Consider the following 16,140-nt stretch of genomic DNA (forward strand, 5'->3'; position numbering starts at 1 on the left):
CAGGGCTGTTGCTTTACAATGTTTACAAGGTTCTAACGTTTTGAACGTTAATTATTTGTATTTTGTCGGCATGCTATTAATTTTCACTAAGTTTAATTACAATTCTTAGACCAAGTGTTTTATTCTTTAAACGAAACTTGTTTATCTTTAAAAAAACGCAAACGAACTTGACAGGGGTTTAGTTTTGAGAGAGAGACGTCTGAAGTATTCTCTCCCCAACAGGGGTGGTCAGGAACGTTGTGGTTCCTCTTCATCCCCTTACATGAACGATTATTTAACTGTGCTGGAAATTTGCCCGTATTAATTTTTACTTCTTTAAGGTGATGAAGTGCGGTAGGGCATTATAAAAATGAGGGGTGAGAAATAACTTTAAAATAAAAATTCGCATTTATTTAAACTTACGGGCACTACGCACACTTTTAAGGATATAGAACAACACAAACAACAATAAAGTCCCGAGGAAATCACTAGACCAAAGCGCATATAAAGAACAACAAATACAGTTACACAGTTGTCAGCTTTTGACTGTAATTTAAATATAGTTTTTTTGGGAAATACTCTGAGAATCACAATATACTACAAGTTGCGAACCACGATATATCATTATCTAAAAACCACAATATACTATAATTTGAGAACAACAATATATTATAATCTGAGAACAACAATACTTTATATGATGGAGACCAACAGAGCAACGATATAACTGCTGTAAAGAAAAAATCACATTAAAATACTGACACACGTACGAATACCACAGTTTAAAATAAATACTCCATAACAACTGTATCATAGCTTCTCTAAATGCATAATTTTACAGTAAATACTGTTCTGCAATCGAATAAAAGTGTAGCTAAGTTAAGGATTGTCCTCTGGCGACGAGGAATCCATACGGGGTATAGCTTTGATGTGCCTAGTAGTGGGTTCGTCAATTTGTTGAGTATACTTAGGACCTCCTACTTCTGTGGCTAGTCTCATCTTCTCTGGATCACCAGCTGCCTGGTCACTTTTCAGCAGGAAAAACAAACCAAAGTTCAACTGGGGGATGTCATACAAGACCGATAAGAATAACATCATGAATGTCAATCCGATCAAAAGATAAACTAGAAGAAGAAATAAGAACTTTATTAGAAATCCCTCTGGACTTAATACACAAAATTATCTAACACAAGACAATGTCTCTAAACATGAAAGATTAACTTTCCTAATAGCAGACACTAGATTCTTATTAATATAAGTATGTGTCTTCCTGTTCTTAATACGTTTCCACATTTCTTGATCAATCAGCACCAAGCTTGGTACAGTGACACATGATGACATTTGGAATGTGTTTGTGTGGACCCCATCTAATTTCGTATTTACTTTCAGACTAAATCATCACAAGATGACACAGTAATACAGGATGACATGATGAAGGTAATGAAGGAGGTGGATTCTCCCATCTAATTTCGTATACATAGAAATCTTGAAAACAGTATGTCTTTCTTTTTACTGTTGGTATCTTTATGTATTTCTATTGCAGTTTTAATGCTTATTATGTCAACGAAAATAGAAATACAATTTCCCATTCTTTGTTACCAACGAGATTTTACTCCACCTGACCAACGGATGGGTACTCCAGCCAGTTCACTATATAAAATAATCTAACAGCAGACAATTCCTCTAAACATGAAATATTAAGTTTCTTAACGATAGACTCAATTATTATTCACTGTATAAAATTACAAGCAAAAATACCCGTCCTCAGTAAAGGGAAAAGTTTAAGTTAATCTCTGAATTTAAATTATTTCAAGGACTTTAAAAAGGTTCCGTTTTACTCAGAGTCACATCTCTGAGCTACTTTTACCACTCACTGCGAAGAGTAATTGTTGAGAATTTCAGTCATGCTCAAAAGCTTTCAGTAATAACAAAGGGCAAATCTATATTTTTGTTATTTATGTTATGTCAACTTTTGAAATGTGAAAGGTAGTGTGATTAATTGATAACAATTTAGTGTAGAATTAAAATTTGGTATCAACATTATCCATCTATATATATATGCAAAACCGGCTCGTCAGGTGAAACTGACGATTACCGAAGAAGGTCGAAACGTTGTTCGCTCTTCTATGTAAAATATTTTCTCAACCGAAACGAGCCGTTTTTGCACATAAATTTCTCTACAAGTGGGTTTTCTCGACATCACTGATTATCCATCTCTGTTCTCCCAATACATACGTGGGAGATGGACGAACGTTCGGACAGACACCACGGTTTGCAACATACATATATATAAAATATCTAATAGTGAATAGTCCACCTAGACATAAAACATTACGTTTCCTGACAACAGACAGATACTCTACGTTCATACTGTTCTAAGGTGCACTTAAAACCCAAAGCTAACAGAACATAGTATAAAATTTGGATGCAGAATGTAAGTTAAGTAGCCTGGTAGTTAGGGTGTTCAACTCCAAATCTGCAGGTTGAGGGTTCATTTTTTATAGTTTAAGCACAAAGCTACACAAAGGTTTATCCGTGCTCTGACCACCACGGGTATCGAAGCCCGATTTCTAACGTTGCATATCCGCATACATACCGCGCTGCCAGGGGGGGATGCAGCTCAAGTGTAGATATTCTTGGATAACATAAAATACTTAGACGGCTGATTTCAATTCTAGATGGGATTAAAGTCGAAAGAAAAAAAAAGAAAAATGTGAATGCGAAACCGGTCAAACGGAACCAAGAATCTGACACATGTATTTCTTTTCGAAACAAAACAACACATTTATTTACAGAAACATGAGTCGTGAAGAAAGAACAGATACATAATAGACAAAGACATTCTATGGTCAGCTGCTAGAACTCGACTTCAAAGCAAGGAAATAGACACCAATGTACAACGATAAAGCAAAATTTGAGAGTGGACTGACATTTTTATATTATATTTACCTCTCAGCTCCATCAAAACTTCTAAGGACGACATGCCATCACACAATATCCATTAACACAAAATGAAAGCCAAATTTTCACATATTGCCAACATGTAAAATATCACACTGAAATCCCTAAAGGGAAAGACTAGAGGGAAGGCAGCTAGTCATCACCACCCACCGCCAACTCTTGGGCTATTCTTTTACCAACGAATAGTGAGATTGACCGTAACATTATAACTCCCCCACGGCTGGGAGGGCGAGTATGTTTGGCTCGACGCGGGCGCGAACCCGCGAATTACGACTCGCACGCATTACGTGCTTAGCCATGCCAGGTCCGTCTATACATAAACTTTTCAAATTAATAATAGTTGGTAGATTTATTATATAAAATCATGTCAAGTTAGAAAACACTAAATATTTAGTACAAAACCTTTAGTTGTAAGAACTCATTTATAATAAACGGAAAAATTATAGTTAAATAAGAAACTGCCTAGATTCACTACAGAAATATACATAACAATGCATAATAATTTATATTTACGACACAAACAGTTCAGTTTTATTACAGAAAATAAAAGATAGGAATACGTATAGTCTGGATTTATTGCAGAATATTTAATTTGGATTCATCAGAAAGTATTGTTGGCACATAACTATATAAGGTGTATGATTTTACACTACACTAACGTTACTGAAACAATAGTACAAGAGCTTTGAGGTAAAATAATTTTGCTGATACATCACATGGTTTGTGGTTTTACACTAATATTACTGGAACAATGCTACATGCTATGAATTTATTATAAAATTGTTGAAACATAAGAATGTAAACTGTTTGTTTGAATGCCATTATACCAATTGATTGTTAAAAGATGATATTTAGCAAATACTTAACTGACATAACGTTTACTTCTTAATGTTTCACTTTTAAAGCATTCTATCCCTCCTATATTTTATTTTTACAAATGAAAGTCCTCAAACCGTGCAAATGTTTTAACTTTATGAGATTCTTCACTAGATAAAAGTAAATTGGATAATTATACTAGTAGATATCATATCTTTTTAAACGCTTCCTAAATCATTACATACATGTGGCACAGACTTTGTATAGCGGCCTCATTTTCTGGTTTATATTATCTGCCGGTATGTAATCCCCTAGCCCAATGGTCGTCAAAGAAATAAAGCAGTAGTAGATGGAATCCAGATAGTCCCAGTCAGGTTCCAAGTAAGAGAAGATAGCGGCAGGAATCAGGAAGAACAGAGCCAGTATTGCTGCCTGGAGGTAATTTCAAGAAAATTAAAAATGTATTTTTACTTTTAGCAAAATAGAATATCAGTGATAGAAAAAACATGTTATAATGTTGTCCTTTTAGTGTTCATATTTCAAAGACGTAACGTAATGCAACGATTAAAAGTATTTAAATCCTTATTTGTTCCTTTCTTAGTGTTCTAAATGTAAAGTAAAATATCAAAATCCTACTGATATTCCAGAATTATTTAAAATTTATGGTTATACTCACCGCCGACTCTTGGGCTACTCTTTTACCAACGAATAGTGAGATTGACCGTCACTATTCACTGTTTTTACAGAAGATGGAAACTTTACAAACAAAACAAGAATATTCACGTTTCCGATAAATATTGTTACTGATTCTTTGCCTGACACAACTGAAAATGTTTATTGATCTTATTACGTAACGCAATATTTTCTAAACGCCTGAAACTGAGCTAAATGATAATTTAAATTAAAAATTAAACAAATGTCGATATGTATCCAGTTTATGATACTAACCAATAAGATTAATGCACACAGTTTCTTTTTTTTAATACAAAATTGTTTTAATATACAAACAATAATCCAATTTATAATGACGATTATTGCAAATAATGAACTATCTATAAATGTTTCACAAATTTACAAACAATATCAACTTTTTTTTCTGGTCTGGAACTACCTTGATAACTTATCGAGGGTTCACGAGAGAGAAGTAACTTCGAGTTGATATAGGTACAATTCACTTAACAGGGAGCTAACTAGCTCTGTATTTTTCTTTCTTTGCCAGTCACACGCTGACTTTTTTATCGCTAAAGTTACGTAATGTCCTATATGAATCCGCTGAAGCGAAGTGGTTTGTAATGTTCGACATCTATAAGCGTTCCTGGTCGAATATCTGAAGTTCTCGACCAATAAGTGTTAACCACAGTAATAGTTTCCGAGGTTTATAGTATACCAACTGAAAGAAACCAGTAATATCTACTGTTTCTTGACGCGTTACGTTGGTTACATTTATAGGTGTAAGGAAAATGTTTAGAAATTTCAGCCTGCACAGCAATACTAACGATACATTAGTATTTACTTACACATATATATTGTTTATTCTTAAATTAAAAAATCTCATAGTTTGTTTGTTTTTGAATTTCGCACAAAGCTACTCGAGGGCTATCTGTGCTAGCCGTCCCTAATTTAGCAGTGTAAGACTAGAGGGAAGGCAGCTAGTCACCACCACCCACCACCAACTCTTGGGCTACTCTTTTACCAACGAATAGTGGGATTGACCGTCACATTATAACGTCCGCACGGCTGAAAGGGCGAGCATGTTTGGCGCGACGGGATACGAACCCGCGACCCTCAGATTACGAGTCGCACGCCTTAACACGCTTGGCCATGCCGGGCCCAGAATCTCACAGAACTTTAGTGAATAGATGGGAATTTCGCAATACCGATTTAACAGTATAAGTTCTGTACAATCTAAATATAAATTTAATTTAAATAAACACCGATATTAAAATACATATATAGTAGTAAATTATTCAGAATCTTGTAAAAGTAAAAATACTAACAGCAATAATAATATAAGTGTACATCATACAGGAATATAGGTTTAAATATTTTCCTTGAAAGAGCGCCGAAGGCTGCCTGGAGGTATCACCTGTTTTAACCACTCGCACCATTATACAATAGTTAGTCGTCTGTCAGTAAGTCAGCAGACACTACAATGATGCCACATAAGATACGCGTAACGTCGCACTTTGAATTTTCGTGACGTCAGTAAAATGGACACATGTATAGATCACAAGACAAATTATGCACTCTGTAGGTTACTACATTGCCTGACATATGTAGTTCACAAGTAAGAAATAAACACGTATGTAGTTCTTAATTTTGGTTTTATTTACTTTTGAAATAGAGCACTTTCGGGGACCCTGCGCAAGTACTTCTATTTTATTAAGACACTATACTTGCAATTTACAGGTTGTGGGAACAAAACTGCTCTTCGAACATATTTTCCATTTCAGCCGGGTAAGAATTATGATACCATGGTCAATACCACTACTCCTCAGTAAAGAGAACCCCAAGGACTGGAGGCGGATGTCTTTGACTAACTGCCTTCTCTCTAACCATTCTCTTCAAAATTAGGGACGGCTAGCGCCAACAAGCTTCTTAGTATCAATAACAATTAAAAACACTAATTTGTATGTTGAGTTTTTCAGAAAGTTACACGTGGGAATTAGCTAGTCGACAACACCAACTGCCATCTTTTGTCAGGCCAATTAATTAGATTTAACTGTCACACTTGTAACGCATTCACTGTCCTCAAGCACAGAATGCGAGTTTCGTTTTGGCGGCAGCAGGACGCGAACACTAGATCAGCAGACCATAGTCCAACACTTTGAACACTGGCTTCAAGAATATATTTTTGAAGCAAAAATCTGATGTTTTAGTGAACGCTTTACTTGAACAATAATGGGTTGATTTGCTAAATAACAAAACTAACTGAAGCATGTTAAATCATTCTACATTCACTGTCTTTAGCTTGCAAAATTTTATATTAGTTACTTTTCACCATTAGCTGTAGTAATGTTTTTTTATATTACAAAGCAATAACAACCATATTCAACATCACAATTGTAACAAAGATGAACAAAAGAAGAGGTTGAGAAATGTGATTTATGGCACTTGTGTCGCTTTTGTGTGAGCTCTGATATTTATGAGAGAATGTAAGAAATGGTGTCATCTATAGGGCTCAACAAATGAAGGTTGTGACAGATTTACTATCATATAGCTATCGTAATGTTGTTGTTTGTTTCAGCTAAATTTATATTTAGAAGTTACGTAATGTATACTGTTGAACATGTAATACGAAATTCCTGTCTATTCAATAAAGTTATTGAAGATTCTCGAGTGTAAGAATCAATAATATATGTGTGTGTATGCAAACATCAGAGCAACGTCTATATTGTTGGCAGACGAAAATTTCTTGAATCTCTCCTCACGCTCAAAAATATAACCAACTCCACGCATCAAAAGATAGAATATATTATTGGTTTGCTACAGTTGGTATTCTATAAATCTTGGAAGCCATAACTGTGATTGACGTTCATTAATCGGGAAAATATATTTGACTGGTGACGCTTATACATATAGAGCATCATAAACATTTAACTCCAGCAGATTCATATCAGACATTAGTATTTTTACGCAAACATTACATAACTTTAGCGATAGAAACTCATTGTGTGACCGGCGAAGAAAGAAGAATACAGAGCTAGCTAGCTTCCTATTAAGTGAATTGTACCAACATCAACTCGAAATTAACTATTGATAAAAAATCAAGGTAGTTCCAGAGCAGAAAAAAAGGTTGATATTATTTGGAAGTTTATAAAACTTTTATATACAGATCATTATTTGCAATAACCGTCATCATAAATTGTATTATTGTTTGTGTATTAAGATACATTTGTATTAAAGAAGAAACTGTTTGTATCAATAGTGCTGGCTAGTATCATAAACTAGATACGAATCGACATTCATTTAATTTTTAAATATACTCTTCAAAACAAGAAACGCAAAAGGGATATTTTTTGTTATTTTAAAGAGAAATATATGTAATAACGTTACAAGCTCAAAGTATGTGATGTTACACGTGTTAAGGCACTGATTGTCAAACCAAAATGACAATAAAAGTTGTGCACTTTAAAAAACGGAGGAAAATATTGGATTTTTCGCCAAAACGCATGCGTGTCCAATAAATTTGTTTGAGAGATCTGCATGTTCTGCAAGTGCAACATGTGCAAAATCCCTATAAAAGTGACGGGTTCTCGGTTTCCATAGCTCAGTGTTAAGCCACCGACACGCAATACAGTTACGCCATGACTGACTGAAGCACAACGCAACAACGCCATTGGAAGCAGGCGAATCTCGATCAGATGTTGCCAGAGCTGTGAATGTCCACCCAAGCACCATCACAAGGCTATGGAATCGTCACCAACAACATGGATCAACTCGTGACCGTCCACGATCTGGCAGACCTCGTGTGACCACGCCCGCACAAGATCGCAACATCCGGTTACGTCACCTTCGGGATAGGACCACCACTGCGACGTCTACTGCCTCAACCATACCAGGGCTGCGTAGGATTTCCGATCAGACAGTACGCAACCGTCTATGAGATGCAGGAATCCGACCTCGACGTCCAGTCAGAGGCGTCATCCTCACCCAGCAACATCGTCAAGCACGGCTGCAGTGGACTCGGGCACATCGGGTATGGCCTCATTGACGATGGAGGCATGTTTGGTTCAGCAACGAATTACGTTTTATGCTTCGTAGACAGGATGGAAGGACCCGTGTTTACCGTCGCCGAGGTGAACGTTTTGTAGCAAACTGTGTGCAGAATGTTGACAGATTTGGTGGTGGCAGCGTCATGATGTGGGCTGCTATCGCCTACAATGCCAGAACAGACCTTTTGCACATTCGAGGGAATCTTAGGGCTCAACGATACGTCGACGAGATTCTTAGGCCCCATGTGCAACCCATCATGGTGAACGTCAACGACGTTTTTCAACATGACAACGCCCGTCCTCACACAGCCCGACTCACCACTGTCTTCTTGATACACCACAACATCAACGTTCTTCCCTGGCCCTCCAGATCACCAGATTTAAACTCCATCGAACATCTTTGGGACGAGTTGGACCGACGTCTGCGACGGCGACAACCTCAACCGCAGACTTTATCTCAGCTTGCAGCAGCCTTGCAGGCTGAGTGGACAGCCATTCCACAGGATGCGATTCGTCATCTCATCGCTTCCATGGGCAGGAGATGCCAAGCAGTTATTGATGCTCACGGGGGGCATACTCGTTATTGACGTTGAGTGACGTTAAACTTCACCTAGTGAGCGTGGACTTCGCCTTTGCAGACTTTGATGTTCAGCAGTGAATGTGCAAAGTTTCACACACGTCATACAGAACTACCCGGAATAAACTTGTTAACAATTTGTCTTGTATTTTGCCTTTTGCGTTTCTTTTTTTGAAGAGTATATAAACTTAGTTTTAGGCTATTTGAAACTGTAATATGTAACAAGATTTAAAAAAAAAAGATCTTAGTGAATTCCATGTATTTTCCAAACCTGCGCTTAAAAGCGATAGAGTATATGTAGAAATAGCTGTTAATAAGATACTAATCTGTGCCACGTGTGCAATATTTAGGCAATGCATCATTAAAATCACTGGCAATTCTATGAAGCGAGCCATGAACATGCTGTGGAAGTGATACATCGTATTTGACAGAAAATTTATAATTTACAACTCTAGCAACATGAGTTGATCTCCTTGCTTCAATTATTGCTAGAGACAATGCAGTAGTGTCTAGAATACAACAATAAAACAAAACATTTGTAGCTTCCTCAACTTTCACTAGTGTATCAAGTCCAGAGAGGCCTGGCATGGCCAAGCGCGTAAGGCGTGCGACTCGTAATAGGAGGGTCGCGGGTTCGCGCGCGTCGCGCTAAACATGCTCGCCTTCCCAGCCGTGGGGGTGTATAATGTGAAGGTCAATACCACTATTCGTTGGTAAAAGAGTAGCCCAAGAGTTGGCGGTGGGTGGTGATGACTAGCTGCCTTCCCTCTAGTCTTACACTGCTAAATTAGGGACGGCTAGCACAGATAGCCCTCGAGCAGCTTTGTGCGAAATTCCCAAACAAACAAACAATCAAGTCCAGAGCAGCAAAGGAGAGGGGCTATTCATTTATGCTTTCCCCATCTACTCTTTAGGGTTGAGATAACACAAAAACTATGAATGCAAGGTGTCAGCCCTTTTATGGGCGAAATCACTGTTGGGAAGATTCTGGACAACAACTCGCAAAATGCTTTCTCTTTTTTTTTGTAGTTCATTTTGGTTTTTCACTACTTCTAAAGGGCTTTATTTTTAGCTATTTGTTTTACATAATATTTTTTTTTACCATAAAATGCTTCTTAGATGAATAGTTTTCCTAATACAAGTTTTCAAATTCGTATATGTATTAAACAAATATTTTGAATGTTATATTGGCCTCATTTATGGCATAAAAAAAGCAATTACCAGTTCATTTTACTTCAAAATACACGCAAAATTGGAACTTATTGAAATTTATAGTCTATATAAATTATTTAAATCACTAAAAATATAAGGGAAACTATATAATTTATAAATAAGTTAGCGTTTCATAATTAGTTTTATAAATTAAAATGAACAGTAAACAAATCAAATATAACAAGAAAAATAATAATTTATAGTTAATTTCTTGCAATATTTGGAATATTTTGTTTTTTCATCACCTGCACCTCGCGCTCCTCCTGTTTGTTACCTCTCTAATGTCACGTGATGTGCAGGTTATTCTGACATTGTATTAAATGTGTGTTTTCATATAGCAAAGCCACATCGATATATCTGCCGAGTTTTGTATTAAATGATTTGGTTTGGTTTGTTTTGAATTTCGCGCAAAACTACACGAGGGCTATCTGCGCTAGCTGTCCCTAATTTTACAGTGTAAGACTATAGGGAAGGCAGCTAGTCATCACCACCCACAGTCAACTCATGGGTTACTCTTTTACCAACCGTCACATTATAACGCTTCCATGGCTGAAAGGGCGAGCATGTTTGGTGTGACGGGATTCGAACCCGAGAATATTAAATGATACTAGTAATTTTTTGTATGCATATATTTTTTATGAAGTGTCATCCTTCAGATCTGAATATGGATTCAGAAGATAATAAGAAAAATTGTAACTTCAAAAATTGAAATCTCATTAGTGAACAAGTTTTAGTAATAAAGATAGCATTATCAGAAATAGTAGACCAATGCCAGCTCTAAGCCAAATTGGAAGAACAAAACAGTGTGTTGGAAAATTCAACGTAAATTAATATAACAGAACATCTTGGTTAACTGCTTGTTCTAACTTGCAGAAGCTTTTCTGCTGGCCGTGTTTATTATTTAACAGTGAATTTGGGACATAGAACTCAAATAGATTTGATGATTTAAATAATATGCATAAGGCAATTATAAGACAAAAAATTCCTCCAGTCATATGTTTTCAACTCTAGGCCTAGCTACATTTGGAAAATCACGGATTGATTTGGTTTGTTTGTTTTTTTGGAATTTCGCGCAAAGCTACACGAGGACTATCTGCGCTGGTCGTCCCTAATTTAGCAGTGTAATACTAGAGGGAAGGCGGCAAGACATCACCACCCACAGCCAACTCTTGGGTTACTCTTTTACCAACCGTCACATTATAACGCTTCCATGGCTGAAAGGGCGAGCATGTTTGGTGTGACGGGATTCGAAACTGCGACCCTCAGATTACGAGTCGAACGCCTTAACCCACCTGGTCATGCTGGGCCTCACGGATTGAATTGCAACTAAATAACATACATAAAATAAATGTGAAAATGCATAATGAAAAGAAGAGGAACAGACGACATTTTAAAAATATTAAACGACATACTATGCTATTTGAGTGAATAACAACTAGCATTTAGAAGTGATGATGAATCCCTAAAGTCTGCTAACCGAGGCAATTATGTGGAATTGGCAAATTTGTGCAAGAAATATGTTCCCTTATTGAAATCCCATTTCGAAAAATCAGGTGTTCTCTCTGGCCTGGACCCGGTATGGCCAAGCGTGTTAAGGCGTGCGACTCGTAATCTGAGGGTCGCGGGTTCGCATACCCGTCGCGCCAAGCATGCTCGCCCTTTTAGCCGTGGGGGCATTATAATGTGACGGTCAATCCCACTATTCGTTGGTAAAAGAGTAGCCCAAGAGTTGGCGGTGGGTGGTGATGACTAGCTGCCTTCCCTCTAGTTTCACACTGCTAAATTAGAAACGGCTAGCATAGATAGCCCTTGAGTAGCTTTGTGCGAAATTCAAAAAACAAACAAACTCTCTGGCCAATGAAATAGAATCCAGAATAACCTCATTAATTGTGCAAAGAAAGTATTATTTAATAAAATTAAAAGTAAAATAGGTGATTCTCCGTTTGTGTCTTTTATATTAAATGAAACTACTAATGCAAGAACCATTTCTCAGCTTTCTCGTGTTGTGTGGTATGTGACTAAAAATGATGAATTTTGCGATAGATTTCTGGAGTTTATAAATGTTATTTGAGATCGAACATTTGTAGATACATCTAAGATAGTGCTTCATTTAGTCGATTAATTAAATATTGGGTCAAACTTTGTTGCGCAAACCTATGATGGGGCAAGCATAATGTCCAGTGAGCTGAATGGACTTCAAAAGAAAGTTAAAGACAAGTATCCAAAAGCTCTTTTCATTCATTGTTTGGCACATAGATTAAATTTGGTGTTGTCGCAAGCTATGACGAAGATCAAGGAGTGTGACGGATTCTTTGCAAAACTTAAATCATTCTCTTTGTTTTTTGTGAACCGTAATCCGAGGGTCAATCCCACTATTCGTTGGTAAAAGAGTAGCCCAAGAGTTGGCGGTGGGTGGTGATGACTAGCTGCCTTCCCTCTAGTTTCACATTGCTAAATTAGGGACGGCTAGCCTAGATAGTCCTCGTGTAGCTTTGCGTGAAATTCAAAACAAACAATCTGTGAAGATTTAATAAATTTATTCAGTCAAAATGAAAAGAGGATAGAATTAACATACAAACAAAATAACCGAATATGTCTTATGTTTATCTTTAATTGGAAGTACTTAATCTGAAATATGATAATGACTACAAGTAATTAATATTATCTTTATTGGCCATCCTGTACATATTTGTTTTATTTTATAATCCATTTTTTATACTTTTGTTTTTCCATAAGTCAAATCACCGCACGACCCTGCTATTGTCATAGCTTAGAATTGGAAAAATCTTCGTATTAAATCCTTAGAACGCATGGGCTACTTCTTACAATAGTAATACAGAAATATGAAATCTTGGTTAAGTGTGAAAAATACAAGCTACAGCTCTTACTTATTCCACTACCAACAGTAACAGTTGAGAAATGTAACATCCTCTTACCAAATATATGGACGGTGTGAACTAGAACTTACGTTTATTCTGCTATACTTACCAGAAAAATAGTGATGTTAAAAACTTTGTATGTGTGAATTTGAACAATAGTCAGTTCTTGTACTATAACCGCAATAATAGAGAAATGTAACATCATCTTACCAAATATATGGACGGTGTGAACTAGAATTTAGGGTTATTCTGCTATACTTACCGGAACAAGAACAACATTGATGTTAAAATTTGGTACGTGTGAATTAGGACACTAGTTTGTTCTTGTACGTACCGCAACAATAGAGAAATGTAACATCCTAATATTAAAAGGTTGGTAGAGGTGCCCGAGTTTGGAGTTTAAGAAGTGGAGAATCCACGTGGTTGGAATCATCAGACGTTCCACATAGGCTGTCAGTAAGATTAAAGTCAGTGGAATACCTAATAATCCGTAAAGGATACAGAACATTTTTCCTCCTTTAGATAATGGAGTTACATGGCCATAACCTGGAAAAGTTGAATTAATTTGTTAATATTAATATATTATGTATAACCGTTAATGAACAAATGTTATAAGTTACTTTTTTTCACGTTTTTCTAGTATGTCAAAGAATGTTGCGCAATTTAATAAAATGAGTGATTTAGTTTCTTTCGGATATTCGCCATTGCCACACTAGGACTAGCAGCGCCTTAATTTTGAACTGATAGACTAGAGGGAAGGGAACTAGCGAATAGTACTCGCCATCAACTCTTTGGCTACTTTAAGCGAGTATAGAGATTTGACTGTCACTTTTGTAGCACACCGATAACCTTAGGGTGTAAAGTGCGATTTTACAGCAACAGGATACGAACTACGAAACTTCAGATCCAATAGCTGCTAACCATACCCGAGCGACGGTCAATGGTACGGTAAGATTTTTAAAGTGGTTTGTTTGGAATTTCTAGCAAAGCTACACGGGGAGTATCTGCGTTAGTCGTCCCTAATTTAGCAGTGTAAGACCAGAGGGAAGGCAGCTAGTCATTACCTCCCACTTCCAACTCTTGGGCTACTCTTTTACCAATGAACACTGGGATTGACCGTGACATTATAACACTCCCACGGCTGAAAGAGCGGGCATGTTTGGTACGACGGGGCAATGGTACGGAAGATGCAGTTTACGAAATTATTGCACAGTGCCATGAGTGGTAGTACAATGACATTTGAACAGCTACAGCTACTACTAGTAATAAAAATAAACACAAATTTTCTGTTAAATTGTTTTCATTAAAATATGTAATAATTATTTAAGCCTTTTACAGATAAAAGAAAAACAAAAAGGTTCATAAAACATTCGGAGAGCCTTTCACATGTGTACGTGGGATAAGTATCATGCAATAGGCACTTTTATTTGATACATTATGAATAATAACATAAATAAAAATTCAAACTTTCTGTCTGAAAGATGCGGTAATTGAAATCACGCTTGGTTTTAGAGCTTTTTCCCCTTCTATAACTGTGTGATTTGAATAAAAACGATCAATTACACAGACCTGCGAATTTAAACTTCATGAAAATTGTTTTGGTTTTAATAACGAATTTTTCCATAATTTGACTAAGCAGACTTTGAAAATAAAATTCATTATTTTCTATCACGTAATGATTTTTCTATAAATTGGAAGTAAAAACTGTTACGTAAATCAAATTATTATTTCGTTTACCACAATGATAATCTTTTTTATTATTATGTTTGATAAGACTTTCATGGTCTGTGGTTGTCAACATTTTAAGCATAATAAATATGTGACCTAATTTCGATGAAAATGATTCACTTATGTAAAAGTACATATGATGTTTTGTGAAAAATATGTACATGATGGAGAAAAATAGATATTTTTGGATTCAGTGTACAGGAATTACTGTACACATTTCAAGACAATAAAACAATTGCAGGCATGTGTTATTACAGCTGAGCTCCCTCTTCAGTGTCATTCATAAACTAAAATTATTATTATCTTTTCTGATAAATATGGTCAAACAGTAAGTCCATACTTTTAGAAAGGTAGACAGTCTTTTCAATTTACAATAGAACGGAATGCCCAGCAATCGTGGGAACGCCGAGACCAAACTCAGTTTATACTGAGGTTAAATTTTAAATGTATTTTATTATGAGAAAGAAACTGAACTTTTAATCATATTCTATTGAAGGTTATATAAACAGTCTGTTAAAGTCAGAGGTTGAGACCAATCATAATTTATTTCATTGCGAAAACAAAACTGAAACCTTGACTGCATTTGATATTGGACTAAATCATCAAGCTGTGACTTACCTATCGTTGTTACTACAGTTCCAGAGAAAAAAAAAGATTGCCCAAAACTCCAGTTTGGTTCCATTGTAACATTATTAGCAGCCGATACTCCTCTATTGTTAGCACGGATTATTTCCACAATCAGCTCCTCCAGGTCCTCATCTGTTGATAGGGATAATCTTGGAATTATTTAAAATGACACATATAACACAACAGTGTTTTAATTAATAAACTTGTATCATCTCTTAAATTTGTATTACTTTGAAAAATATATATTTCGGAAATAATTGAGACAAAGAAGTAAATGAAAGTGATAATTCCTAGATGTTGAACTATAACCACGAACTTTCTTATTTTAACTTTCTTGGAGTTGTTTAGTATTTACATATATTTTTAGTTTACAATATTAAGTTAAAAATTAATTTTCTTTGTATAAATAAGAGCTTACTGCGCAAGCATTATTACATATAACTGTTTGTAAAATAGCAATTCTTTCTCAAATCGTATATGTTGCTACATAATTAGAGATTCTGATGGAATACATTTTATTTCAATTACAACATTAACTAGTTTCGCATATTTTTGGTGAAAATAATTGATATAATTTTAACACCAGGAAAGTAAATTTGTTTTGTTTTGTTTTTTTAATTTCGCGCAAAGCTATACGAGGGCTAGC

The 16,140-nt window shown here is 35.9% G+C and overlaps 1 protein-coding gene across 1 annotated transcript in view; it reads right to left on the minus strand.

Annotated features, from left to right (window-relative positions):
• Positions 1-368: 368 nt before the first annotated feature.
• The window catches only part of LOC143225681 (potassium channel subfamily K member 1-like), a 31,027-nt gene continuing 15,255 nt past the window's right edge, over positions 369-16,140 (minus strand). Inside the window, exons 2-5 of the mRNA XM_076455527.1 lie at positions 15,486-15,626; positions 13,474-13,685; positions 4,002-4,188; positions 369-1,103 (exon numbers count right to left, since the gene is read on the minus strand). Of these exons, the coding sequence (XP_076311642.1) occupies positions 859-1,103; positions 4,002-4,188; positions 13,474-13,685; positions 15,486-15,626 (785 nt within the window). The 3' untranslated portion in view covers positions 369-858. The remainder of the gene's footprint in view (positions 1,104-4,001; positions 4,189-13,473; positions 13,686-15,485; positions 15,627-16,140) is intronic.

This window comes from Tachypleus tridentatus, chromosome 9, assembly GCF_004210375.1.
Source record: "Tachypleus tridentatus isolate NWPU-2018 chromosome 9, ASM421037v1, whole genome shotgun sequence".
Taxonomy (NCBI): domain Eukaryota; kingdom Metazoa; phylum Arthropoda; class Merostomata; order Xiphosura; family Limulidae; genus Tachypleus; species Tachypleus tridentatus.